This window comes from Mixophyes fleayi, chromosome 11 (assembly GCF_038048845.1).
Source record: "Mixophyes fleayi isolate aMixFle1 chromosome 11, aMixFle1.hap1, whole genome shotgun sequence".
NCBI lineage: Eukaryota > Metazoa > Chordata > Amphibia > Anura > Limnodynastidae > Mixophyes > Mixophyes fleayi.
The window spans coordinates 90,083,369-90,097,919 of NC_134412.1; the positions used below are offsets into that span (position 1 = coordinate 90,083,369).

Here is a 14,551-nt window from a genome sequence, read left to right on the forward strand (position 1 = left end):
TGTAACTGGATTTTCCCTTGGCCAGATCCTGCATATTAGAAATAACTTCATTTGTAAAATCATCCCATACTGATTCATCCCGAAAATTCCAGGCACTCGCTTCCTCTTTCAACATTAGGAACACATCCAAAGGGTTCTCCAATTTCTCCTGTAGACTGGCGCCTTTCCACATTATTATCTTGGGGCACTCCTTATCCCAATAATCCAAAATGTGCTTCATTGTGGTGGGGTGGTGCAACACATCCATATCCCATCCTGCAGGCACTGCCACAGTCCTTCATCCCAGTACACCTTTTTCCTGGTTGTACTGGACTGCTTCATCCCTTCCTTTGGGAACTTTTTCAACACTGGGCTGTGATCTGCTCTCTTGTTCCCAGAGCTCACACCCATTTTACTTCCAGGGATCACTGTGATTTTCCCTCTTTGAGACATGGTTCCATCTTCTGCTCTCCACTGGTGGGGTGCGTTACCCATAGGGCTCGCCTAGGTTGTCTGCATAAGAAAAATCATTGCTTCCACAAGCTAAAATACTGTACATTAAAAAAATCTTCAAAACACCACATTAAAATGGGTATTGACACCACACATTAAAACTAGCAATGATATCGTGCATTAAAAATTCCATTGATAATGTACACTAAAACTAGCAATGATACCGCACGCTAAAACTAGCAATGATACTGCACATTAAAAACACCATTGATAATGCCCATTAAAACTAGCAATGATACCGCACTTTAAAAATACTATTTATAATGCACATTAAAACTAGCAATGATACTGCACATTAAAACTAACATAAAAAATAATCATTGACAACATAACACCAAATTTGACAATATATGTCTATATGTGTGTGTGTGTGTGTGTGTGTGTGTGTAGCCATGTATATTATATTAAAGCTTTAATTAGATTGCAAAATATGTGTATACAGTTATATATATATATATATATATATATATATATATATATATAATATAAAATAAATGCTTAGTGGCGTGTGTTAGTCTGTCTGTGTGTGTGGAAAAAATAAAACCAAGCTGCAGCGCCACCTGCTGGGCGGAGTTATACACTGACCTACTAAATTCTTAGTGTGTGTGGGAAAAAAAATTCAGAAAGGGCTGAAATTTGGTATACTAAGATGTTTTTAATCTGTTAATTTAAATTTGTTAATTGTTAAAAGTGTTTATAAAGATTTAAAAAAAAAATATATATATTTCTTGAAGGAGAAGTGACAGTTGGGAGTGGTTGGTGGTTGCCGGGGGTGACAGTGGGGAGTGATTTGTGGTTGCCGGGGTTGACAGAGTGAGAGGAGTGTGATACTCAGGACCGCTGAGAGAGATCCCTGTGTCTGGATAGACATCTGGATAGATGTGGCGATAAAGATGAAGGATGAGGTGATGGAGAAGAATGATGAGGTGGTGACATGTGGACAAAACCACGTTAAAAAAGGGTGCTTGCGTCGGGAAGTAACGCTCTTCCCCTGAGGAGGCCTGGGCTAGGCCCAAATGCATGACAAGAACCTTTTTAACACCTTAAGTAGCTTGATTTGACTAGAATGCATGAGTATCATGCACGGGTTAACTTGTATATATATATATATATATATATATATATATATATATAAATAGATAGATATATATATAGAGATATATACACACAAAATGTACTACAATTTTATTCAATATTTAATCAAGAAATAAACATGCTATGAAGGGCTTTCTATATATATTTATTCATGGATGATTTTTTTGTTCCACTCACCTCTCTTCATGCCGAGGAGGAGCTTCTGCAGCTGCATATGCGCAGCAGCTCCATTTTGGCCATTTTAGATATTACAGCAGCCGCGGTGCTGCTGACACAGAGTGGGCGCATCGCACATGCGTCAGTAGGGACCCCGCCGCTGTCAGATGCAGCCGTTGCTGTCAGCAGGGTTTCCAAGAGGAATTCAGGGCCCCGGTACAACAACTTCATGGGTCCCCCTTATAGTTGAAAATGTAAAAAAAATTGCTAATGGGTGTGTTGATAAAATTGGGGGCGTGGCTATGTATCATTGGGTGTGGCCACGCCACCCTCCTACATTGTTGTGTACACCATTGAACGGTCACCAAAAATTGGGATTGTCCCACTAGAATCACAACATTTCATAGACTCTGCTGCTCTCTCCTACCTGTTCTTCTCACTTTCACCACCTATGCTGCAGGTTTCTTTAGTTGCGGCTTTTCTGGATCCTGGAAAGTTGGGGGCCCTATTTGGGAAAAAAAATGGGTACATTTAGAAAATTACAGCCAGCCCGGGAGTTAAATCAGTACCACCCACGATTAATAATTAGGCTTTCCTCCTTGTAGTTATACAAGCACCAGCATGGCCACACTGTTTTTGGCAACCTGGCTGGCTGGGACTTGTAGTTCCACAAAGCAAAATGGCGTCCGTTTATTTTTTTTCATACTTTTTCGCCGTATTACCTTACTACCCACAGCCCAGGGTATTAGGAAGAGCCCTAGTGCTATCAGCACTGGGCTGGTTCTTTCTGGGGGGGGGGGCGATCGTTTTTTTCAGCGGACCCCACTCCCTTGGGAATCCAGCCCAGCACTGAACAGTCTAGGGTTGGTTAGTCATTATGGCAGGGGGACCCCTGCTGCACGTCTCCCTGCTATAGTACCCTGGTTGGTTTGCCTAGTGCTGGTAAAGTGAAAATCGGGGGGACCCCATGCAAAAATTTTCCCCGATTTTCACGGGACCAGCACTAGTCAGGCAGCACTAGGGTTAAGCATGAATAGTGGGGGGACCTCACGCTTTTTTTTTTTTAAACTTTTATCTATTCTTTAACATTTTAACACTGCCAGGGCAGTGTAACAGTGATGTGTTTGTACAACATGCTGCTATCAAGCAGCGTGTTGTATCTGGCGTGTTTTGAAGCAAACTCTCCTGAGTTTGCTAACTCACAGCTTCATACATTTGAGAGCTGTATAGCTGCAGTGGCAAACAGTGGTGAGTTTGATCTCTGGCGATTTTGCAAGTAGCGATTTTGACAGAAGCAGAACTCTGGCGATTTTGCATGAAATCTCAGCTTCATACATCGGCGAGTTTCAACTCTCCCGAGAAAATCACTAGAGTTGCAAAATCGCACTTTGATACATTTACCCCCAGATCTTCATGTGAATCTAAGTCTGAAGACCTCCCAGATGATGAGCAGCTGCTACACAAAAGACCAGTGTTGCAGGATGCCAGTTTTTCCTTTAAGGAAGGAGACTTGTAAAAGAAGGGACAGACAGCAGTGGTAAAGCAGCAGAGAGAAAGTGCAGGTCAAGTACAAATGTCACCAGTCCCGAGAGATATTGTTAAACAACAATTGAGTGCAGATGTCTGCAAACCTCAGGAAAGTGGATCCCAGCAGAGAGATGCAACCAGTGGGACACAGGAAAGAGGAGAAATACCTGAGCATTGTATACAGGAGACTCCTAGCATACATAGTGATAGTGCTGAAAATATTGTGGACAGTAATGGTGTTGCTACCGATGAGATAGAATATACAGATGGTAATTTACAAGAGGCTGTAGTAAGTGAGGGTGAGGAAGGAATACAATCAATATGGGATGTTGAACCTTCCACAAAAAGAAAACAATCAGTGGAGCAATCAGGGGATCAGAATACGGATATAGATGAGATGGAAGTCTCAGTAGAGAATACTACACTAGATTTCCCCCCTTTATCTGGAGTGGGACAGTCTCAGGTATCAGCAGATATACCCACAACAGTGAGTAGTCAATCTGCACTGGATCATACACAGAATAGTACACAAGGAAATAATAGAAATAGTGGATCTGGCCGGGTTCCTCCTAGGAATGCATGGAGCCGTGGGGCTCCATCATTTAGTTCTAATACGAACTATACAGGTCAGGCTTTTAGGAGGAGGAATGTGGTCAGATTCAGGAACAAAGGTACCAGAAAGGAGTTGCCAGACAGAAGATATGTCATACGAGAGTTATTGTGTCACCAGATGGGGTTTGTTCCAGCAAACATATTTTTGGTAATAAATCTACCAGATAGACAGGGGTATGATGTGAGTTTTAAACTTATGTCTGATTTGGAGAGATTCTGGGCAAATTTCAGCAACTTCAGGGATGTAGATAGTTGGAATAAGTTTAGTTTTATTCCAATCTCCAAGCCAGACACAGTCAATGTAACAATATTTTTTTGGAATGAAGCAGTACCTCCCCAGGACATTGTGATCTAGTGTCAGACCTGACAAAGAATAAAGATACTGATGGTGTCTGGACTGGTGGTTGGAGGGTTTTGGTAAAACTGCAGCAGTATAACCATGTAACCTACTATCTTCTAAATTCTTTCTTTATTGGACGTGAGAGAGGGGTATGTTTTTATGCAGGTCAGCCCAGGACATGTTTCAAATGTGGGAAGTCTGGTCATGTGGCCAGTGTTGGCACAATCCTTAAGTGTAATCTGTGCGGTGAGGTTGGCCATGTAAGTGCTACTTGTGTGAATGTTAGATGCAATTTATGTGGAAGAATTGGCCAGCCCCATAAGGATTGTCCAGATGTCTGGCATAACATTTGTAAGGATTCTCCAGATGAGGATTTGGTGGTAGAAGAAGAGGGTTTGGAAAAGGAGGCATTATTGTCAGGGTCAATACTAACACAGCAGGAAGTTTAGCCAGAGATGGCTGATACAGGGCAAGAGTGTCACCAGCCAGAAAGTGGCCAACAGCCAACAGAAATGGTTCTTCAGGTTGAGCAACAGCCAGTTGAACCATCTTCTTCTACAACTTTGTCTGTTTGTGAAGAGAGTAAGGGTATAGGGAATAGGAGAAGGAAAAAAGATAAATCCTCTCATAAGCCTGAAGGTGTTGGATACTGATGCCTGTTGGTTGGATGCATTAGAATTGGAGCAGGAGATGAAAAGAGTGGCACAGGAATGTGATGTAGAGTCAGAAGATGACCACCAACTAAAAGAAGGTCTGTTCCTGAGAAGGGGCAAGTAGAGTCCGATATGGAACCGGGAAGTCGGCAAGGTGGCTCTGACTCTGACCTATAATGATGAGACTCATTTTTTTGCTGCTCTTGTTGTCTCTCGCTATAATGGCAGATTTTTCTTTATGAGTGATCTCCAGTAATGTGAATAGCATTAAGGTCAGGCAAACTAGGCATGCAGTCTATGACCAACTGAAATATTTGGATGCGGATGTGTTCTTTTTACAGGAGACACGGTTATCTACAATTGGGCAGTTAAGGGAAGCTCAGAGTGACTGGCAAATAGGACCATCTTTCTGGAGACTGGCTGTGGAGTCATATGCAGGAGTTTAACACTCAAAATGTCAATGTACATAGACTGACAGAGGTTACAGGGTTTTATTGTTCTGCGTGTGTTGTTTTTGATTTAATATTGTTATTGATATTTTTCAAGAGGTATACTGTCAGGGATAAGCCCCTCTAGCTACTCCCTGATTAAATATCTTATCTTATATTCTAACAGTCATACAATATATCAACTCTATTCTGTCAGGAAACCGCTCGTGAACCCCTTTATCAGTCACAAACCGCACTTCGCGCACTTGTGACTTGGAAGCTTACTGTAAGGAAACACATGATTCCAGTCCCAATCTAACACTCACCTCTTTCTCCAGGGCTACAGATTTCGCTGATCCCGTCCCAACACAAACGCAGGCTTTACACCTCTCAACAACTGCCACCAGCTACGAATAAGGCCCAAAGCAAGCCTATGACTTAATCACCCAATTGTGCACACTCTGTGCACCGGTAGCTAAATAGTTAACTCTTCTCACTCTGGTATCTAAAGAATTAACCCAGCCAAGCAACCTATCTCTTCTAAACAGGCAATGGATTTGTTGAGAGCAAAAAGGACAGAACTATTAAATTTTAGATTTAATATACAAAAAGTACAATGCTTACAGATAACAAAAACAATTAGATAAAGATTTGACATACAAATAAAAAATTGCAAACAGTTATAAAAACAAATGGGATGAAAGTACAGAGCATTACTTACAAATAATAATCTGTATGCCTGGGGCAGGCAGGAAATATGGACAGTCCTTCAATTAGATTGATCCCCCAGAAACAGACAGTTTTTTTCTTCAGAACACAGGTTTTTAAGCAACATGAAATGAGATGGTTTTCACAGGGGCGGCGTTTAATGCTAATCGGGGGTTGTGTCCTGGGACACTTTTTCAAACCAAATTTACATGTTGTCTGATTTACTAACCAATTCTACTTTGTGATATATTTTTTCTGGACAGCGTTACATCGATCCAATTTTATCATTAATAAATCCCCTATGACTTTGTCCATCTTTTGATATCAAACACGCCTAAGTACAGTGCTTTCGCACAGCTTACACTCCTTTTCTTCATTTCTCTGTGGGGTAGAATTCTTAATTTAACATATGAGCTGCCCTTCATCATGCTACTGAGAAATATATGGTTGATCACTACTTTTATTGATTTTAAGTGGCATATTTTAAAACTGAATTATTTTTCTCTATACAGTATTACATATAGGCTATGTTAGCACATGGCCTCATTGAGCCAGACCACATGCTGAGCGGTACCTAAAAGTCTATTCAAGTGTCACAAATAGTCTAGATCTCACCCCGGGAGTCCTTTTACCTCCCCCCCCCCCCCCCCCCCCAGGTACCACTTCTATCTGTTCACACTGGGGTGTGCACAGCCATCCAATACATTTACAACAGGCTCTCTGACTGCAAATCTTACACGTTAACTTATCAATGGATTCAGTTGATATCACCTATTTACACTGCAGTTATGAATTATCCCTTTTAAATAACTGCAAGCTCTCTATGTTCACGACATATGCAATCAGTAAATAAGTGGACATTTGTTGTAATATGAGTTGATTATTATTGTTCCATTGTATTCAGTTGGTTTTCATCAATAAAAATTGCCTTCATTGAAAAACTTTTATATTCCTTTTACTTACATTTTCCATACCATAATAAAATTATAAAGTAAGCGCTCTATTGCCTGTAGTAAAGATGTTGATGGTTGTTAAAAGAACAATAAATAAGAACAACGTAAAATAAATTAAGACATTATAGGTATGGCCAATAACACACTGTGGATTAAAAGATCGCTAATGGGATCAATGTAAAATTCAGTCAAACATTTATTATACTAAAAATCAACACTTGTGTATATTGCAGATTCAGCCAATAAAATTGCAAGATAAAATGTTCAGTTAATAGGCAAACAATGATGACACTAAAATAGAATTAATGAGCTGCCAAACACAGTCCAAAAGAAATAGTCCAACCAATATTAGTGGTTGCTTGGTAATGCTTGATCCATAAGCAGAAAGCCGTGTGTTCGAATCAGATACTAGTATCAGTTTTAACCAACCTTACTAGTCCTTGAAACCAGCGTCAGAATGGATAAAAAATCCAGAGATGTCCTATACTATACCAGGCTCCTTACATGTTGCTAAAATCTTGGTATCAGTAACGGAGATGGTAGTGCATAGGTCCTGTTCATTAATATTGGTTGGACTATTTATTTTGGACTTCATCGATTTAACAAAAAAATACATTAAGGGACATTTAGGAAAACGGGTTGACAGGCTCATGCTGTGTGACAGAAGACCAGAGAATTGATCCCAGACCTCTCAAGTTCTATCATCTGCACGGGATGAATTCCAGGGACTTCCTTAAATGTTACTTTGAGGATAAAAGTGTGTTTGGAATTGAGTCATTGGTACATTGGTATTAACATTATAAAAAGAAGATAAATACTAACTATTCATAGCTTGTAACATCATGACAGTATCACCTGAGTAGGTCAAATATTTAAACATCATTAATCATTGTGTGATAAGATGAATTTATAGTCAGCTGCGTTTGTGACCATCCTAATGAGAGTTAATGTAAATAGGAGAATGATGAATATAAACAGAACAGCCAGACATCTTACTATAGGACTGGAGTTACAGATTAGAGGCTCATCCTGTGTGACAGAAGACAAGAGAATGGATCCCAAACATCTGAAGTCCTATCATCTGCATGGGATGGATTCCAGGGACTTCCTTAAATGTTATTTTGAGGAAAATGGTGTGTTTGAAGAGGAAATATTAGTATTTATTATGGAGCAGTTGCACATTGCATTGGCAGCAGGTTTGTATTCAGGATAGATTTTATCTTTAGATATATTGCATGGTTCTAAAATGAGTACTTTATTTAGCATGCAGGGATAACCTCAATGTTCCACAGCTATCTGCAATGTGAACAGATAGATTTTAGAGAATGTTAGACTAAACCTTTTATCGATATCAATAGTGATTTGCTTAATGATTGTTGCGAAACATCCCTTATGAAATTGATTTTAATGTGTGACCACTGCTGGGATACACATTATCTTCCCCTGTCCTTAACTCACTTTAATTCTATAATATATTGCATTTTTTCTTTTGTGATTCTTTCTCTGCAGCTAATATTAAAGCACAAACGTTGATTGACATCAGTCTTGGATCCATCATTCATCAACTCTATACAGACACTGATGTTTTCAAAGAGATAACTATACTAAAATGAAATGACACCTGCATTTTGGAACTTAACAAATGGCTGAACACCCGTACAGGAGCTTTTAGTTGGGGTCATGCATCGAAGATTGTGACTCAGCTGCAAGGAATCAGGTAAAATATTGTTATAAACATAGAAAATCATAGAGGATGAGTTAAAGGGAAACTATAACATAATTTTACTTAAATAATAACTCCGTTAATGGGAGCTACAAGTAAAGTGAATGTACTTTGTAAGACACTATTTGTGGATGAGGTAAAAAAAAAACCACTAATACATACTCTATTATATAATGTTATTTACTTAGGGATCAAGAACAAGAAAGAGATAAAAAGTTAAAGAATTCAATTAAATACATTGTGAAATTTGACCTCAAGAAAAAAAATCTCACAGATCCGGTGGTGTTACCACAAGCCGACTGCCTGCTCACAGCATGGTTCCTGGATGCGATATGTCACAACCAAAATAATTACATCAAAAACCTGAGAAAAATGGCAAAGCTGATTAAACCTGGGGGGTACTTATTCTAAGTGGGTGCTTAAATGCCACATATTACACAGCTGGTAAAGAAAGACTACATGTGTTTACCTGTGATGAAAGTTTTATAAGAAAGACCCTCACTGATGAACGATTTGTAATTCTTTCCTGTAAAGTACTTGAAAGAAAAGTAGAGAGTAATCTCGCAGATTATAAGCAATTGATTGTCCTTACTGCTGTCAAAGGGGATGTTTAGAATATGTGATTAGTGCCGATTGGCTGGATGATTCCTTCAAAAGCTTCTCAATAGCTGCCAGTTTACCTTAGATTTAGCCCTAATCTTGCATAAAGCTCTTATCGTGCAAAATAGTTACAGTTTGGATAAGCTAACATTAATTGTCAATAAATGTTGATTATTTTCTCTCATTCATACTGAAATAAATAAGTCATCCAAAATTATAATAAATTAATTCTAAATCATTCAAAATTATAATTAATGTATTGCTAAAGTATTTTGATTTTGTGGTTTTCATTCCATGCCAGGAGGTGAGGGCATTTAATGAATTGAATAACAAATTCAATATGGTCTGACCAATGATGGATAAAAACATTAAGAAGCATATATAATTCTATAAGGAATTGCACCTTGATAAAAAGGTTGTAGAATATACTTATATATGATTTCTGTCTCACTCTGTATGTATCTAGTAAGAAAAAAGTATGAGGTATCAGTTTATATTTTGATCAAAACATTTAAGCTTGCAACCCACTGCCACAGGTTCTCATGTTTACAAGTAACACTACACTAAAGTCTATGCTTCAAACAACATTGAAATGCAATAAAGGGCTGGTTTATAAACCACAGTCAAATAGCTTATTCACAGTGAAACACTACAACAATATAACAAAAGCTGACCACTGAATATAATTATAATGCAATTATTTTATATTCAGTTAAGACATAAGAGATTATATATCCTACCATGATATGATCACCAGATATGATCACAATAAAATGTTATTAGCCTTTATACAGACATTGTACAGTACAGCCCTTAACATTACCTGTCTCTAGACAATATTATAGTACTAATCTATTAAACCATCTACAGACGTAGCAGACTACACCTCCAACCTGACCTGACCACTAGACATGTTCATAATACCATTCTATTACACTGTACACAAAGACAAAGGGCACAAACTAACCTAAAATTACCTGGCCACTGGACACAATGCTGGTCAGCAAAGTGGTTAGCAATGCTGACTCACAAAGCTTCAGTCATGAGCTCGATTCTGATGGGAGCACTATCTGTGTGGAGTATGTATGTTTCCTCCAAAGTTGTGTGAGTTTCCTCCAGGTACTCCGTGTCAGAGAAGAGAAGAGAATGGATCTCAAGTTCTATCATCTGCATGGGATGGATTCCAGGGACTTTCTTACATGTTACTTTGAGGATAAAAGTGTGTTTGGAGATGAGCCATTGGTACATTGGTATTAACATTATAAAAAGAAGATAAATACTAAAGATTCATAGTTTGAACATCATGACAGTATCACCTGAGTTGGTCAAATATTTAAACATCATTAATGATTGTGTGATAAGATTTCAGCACATATTGATGAATTTATAGTCAGCTGCGTTTGTGACTATTCTAATGAGAGTTAATGTAAATAGGAGCATGATGAATATAAACAGAACAGCCAGACATGTTATTATAGGGCTGGAGTTACAGATCAGAGGCTCATCCTGTGTGACAGAAGACAAGAGAATGGATCCCAAACCTCTCAAGTCCTATCACCTGCATGGGATGGATTCCAGGGACTTCCTTAAATGTTATTTTGAGGAAAACAATGTGTTTGAAGAGGAAGTATTGGTATTTATTATGGAGCAGTTGCACATTGCATTGGCAGCAGGTTTGTATTCAGGATAGATTTTACCTACAGATATATTGCATGGTTCTAAGATGAGTACTTTATTTAGCGTGCAGGGATAACCTCATTGTTCCACAGCTATGTGCAATGTGAACAGATAGATTATAGAGATTGTTAGACTAAACCTTTCATCAATATCAATAGTGATTTGCTTAATGATTGCCAGAAAACATCCATCATGCAATCGGTTTCAATATGTGACCACTGCTGGGACACACATTATCTTCCCCTGTCCTTAACTCACTTTAATTCTACAATAAATTGCATTTTTTCTTATGTGATTCTTTCTCTGCAGCTAATATTAAAGGAGAAACTTTGATTGACATCAGTCTTGGATCCATCATTCATCAACTCTATACAGTCTCTGATGTTTTCAAAGAGATAACGATACTAAAATTATATGACACCTGCATTTTGGAACTCAACAAATGGCTGAACACCCGTACAGGAGCGTTTAGTTGGGGTCATGCATCGAAGGTTGTGACTCAGCTGCAAGGAATCAGGTAAAATATTGTTATAAACATAGAAAATCATAGAGGATGAGTTAAAGGAAAACTATAACAAAATGTTACGTAAATAATAACTCCGTTAATGGGAGCTACAAGTAAAGTGAATGTACTTTGTAAGACACATTTTGTGGATGAGGTAAAAGAAAAAACACTAATACATACTCTATTATATAATGTTATCTACTTAGGGATCAAGAACAAGAAAAAGATGAAAAGTTAAAGAATTCAATTAAATACATTGTGAAATTTGACCTCAAGAAAGAAAATCTCACAGATCCGGTGGTGTTACCACAAGCCGACTGCCTGCTCACAGCATGGTTCCTGGAAGCGATTTGTCACAACCAAAATGATTACATCAAAAACCTGAGAAAAATGGCAAAGCTGATTAAACCTGGGGGGTACTTTATACTAATTGGGTGCTTAAACGGCACATATTACACAGCTGGTAAAGAAAGGCTACATATGTTTACCTGCGATGAAAGTTTTATAAGGAAGACCCTCACTGATGAACGATTTGTAATACTTTCCTGTAAAGTACTTGAAAGTAAAGTAGAGAGTAATCTCACAGATTATAAGCAATTGATTGTCCTTACTGCTGTCAAAGGGAATGTTTAGAATGTGTGATTAGTGCCCATTGGCTGGATGATTCCCTCAAAAGCTTCTCAATAGCTGCCAGTCTACGTTAGATATAGACCTCAAGCATTTATTAAGTCTTGCATAAAGCTCTTATCATGCAAAACAGTTACAGTTTGGATAAGCTAACATTAATTGTCAATAAATGTTGATTATTTTTTCTCATTCATAATGAAATATATAAATCATCCAAAATTATAATAAAGTAATTCTAAATCATTCAAAATGATAATAAATGTATTGCTAAAGTATTTTGATTTTGTGGTTTTCATTCAATAGCAGGAGGTGAGGGCAATTTAATGAATAGAATAATAAATTCAACATGGTCTGTCCAATGATGGATAAAAACATTAAGAAGCATATATAATTCTATAAGGTATTGCACCATGATAAAATGGTTGTAGAATATACTTATATATGATTTCTGACTCACTCTGTATGTATCTAGTAAGAAAAAAGTATGAGGTATCAGTTTATATTTTGATCAAAACATTTAAGCTTGCAACCCACTGCCACAGGTTCTCATGTTTACAAGTAACACTACACTAAAGTCTATGCTTCAAACAACATTGAAATGCAATAAAGGGCTGGTTTATAAACCACAGTCAAATAGTGTATCCACAGTGAAACACTACAACAATATAACAAAACCTGACCACTGAATATAATTATAATGCAACTATTTTATATTCAGTTAAGACAAAAGAGATTATATTTCCTACCATGATATGACCACCAGATATGATCACAATAAAATGTTAATAGCCTTTATACAGACATTGTACAGTACGCCCCTTAACATTACCTGTCTCTGGACAATATTATAGTACTATTCTATTAAACCAGGGTTGTCCAACCCATGGCCCGCGGGCTGCATGCGGCCCATCACTCCTGTAAATGTGGCCCAGAACGAGTTTTGGTTGTGGCAAGGGGGCAGCACTGTTAATGGAAAAAAAATCCTGGAAAAAAAAGAAAAGAAAATACTTACCTTGCGGTCACGTCAGCTGGTACTCCGGCTCCCTCCCTTGTCTCCTCCTCCGTGCGGTGCTCGCAGTGAATGTCGGGCGTGATGTCATCACGCCCAACATCCATTGCGGAGTGCAGCACAGAGGAGTCACCCACGTGAGAAGAACAATCAGCAGCACAGAATTGGAGAAAAGAAGAGAAGAGGACAGGAGAACAAGCCGATTAAAAGGTAAGTTAACGGGGATTTTTTTTATTATTTCAAGGGACGCTGACCAGTGAATAAAAGTCACCTGGTCCTGGAGCATCATGGACCTTATCTCCCTGCTACATACTTCTACTTGTAATACTAATGGGGCATTATATATTATTCTCTTTGGCCCATTATAAGTTGTTATCCCTTAACTAACATAGTGGTGTAATTAGCAAAACAGGTCACAGTTTGGGGTCACAGTGATGTATATGTCAGGTACCGCAGGCCTGGTCAGGGCACCCTGATATACAATGCCTGGCATAAATACACTTTATTGATATTGCATCGAAACAATACAAAAAGTGATTATAGTATAATAACTAGAGAGGATTTTTTAAACAGGGCGATTGAAAGGTAAGTATAGGGGGATTTGAAAAAAAAGTGATATATATATATATTTATATATATATATATATCACTTTTTTTCTCATATATATATGTTAACTATGGTTTCTATGGTTTTTTGGATGCTCAGCTATCGTTATTGTTAGTGCATCTTATGTGCGGCCCAAACCAACTCGTCGTCTTCCAATGTGGCCCAGGGAAGCTAAAAGGTTGGACACCCCTGTATTAAACCATCTACAGACATAGCACACTACACCTCCAACATGACCTGACCACTAGACATGTTCATAATACCATTCTATTACACTATACATACAGACAAAGGGCACAAACTAACCTAAAATTACCTGGTCACTGGACACAATGCTGGTCAGCACAAAGTTTAGCATTGCTGACTCACAATGCTTCAGTCATGAGCTCGATTCTGTTGGGAGCACTATCTGTGTGGAGTATGTATGTTCCCTCCAAAGTTGTGTGAGTTTCCTCCAGGTACTCCGTGTGACAGAAGAGAAGAGAATGGATCCCAAACCTTTCAAGTTCTATCATCTGCATGGAATGGATTCCAGGGACTTCTTTAATTATTACTTTGAGGATAAAAGTGTGTTTGGAGATGAGCCATTGGTACATTGGTATTAACATTATAAAAAGAAGATAAATACTAAAGATTCATAGTTTGAACATCATGACAGTATCACCTGAGTTGGTCAAATATTTAAACATCATTAATCATTGTGTGATAAGATTTTAGCACATATTGATGAATTTATAGTCAGCTGCGTTTTAGACTATTCTAATGAGGGTTAATGTAAATAGGAGCATGATGAATATAAACAGAACAGCCAGACATGTTATTATAGGGCTGGAGTTACA

The 14,551-nt window shown here is 38.1% G+C and overlaps 1 protein-coding gene across 1 annotated transcript; it reads left to right on the forward strand.

Moving 5' to 3' along the window:
* The first annotated feature begins 4,677 nt into the window (after positions 1-4,677).
* LOC142106690 (nicotinamide N-methyltransferase-like) lies at positions 4,678-12,102 on the forward strand. Its single transcript, XM_075189674.1, has 4 exons — positions 4,678-4,804; positions 10,766-10,960; positions 11,274-11,481; positions 11,676-12,102. Exons 1-4 carry the CDS (start codon positions 4,678-4,680, stop codon positions 12,100-12,102), a joined length of 957 nt encoding a protein of 318 aa, XP_075045775.1.
* Positions 12,103-14,551: the final 2,449 nt, after the last annotated feature.

Bases quoted from the DNA above. Each gene is read 5' to 3' on its own strand.
- LOC142106690 (XM_075189674.1), top strand. From the start codon at position 4,678: ATGGCTGATACAGGGCAAGAGTGTCACCAGCCAGAAAGTGGCCAACAG. The intron at 10,961-11,273 runs GTTTGTATTCAG...CTTTCTCTGCAG, and splicing joins GCACATTGCATTGGCAGCAG to CTAATATTAAAGGAGAAACT. The intron at 11,482-11,675 runs GTAAAATATTGT...TTATCTACTTAG, and splicing joins ACTCAGCTGCAAGGAATCAG to GGATCAAGAACAAGAAAAAG.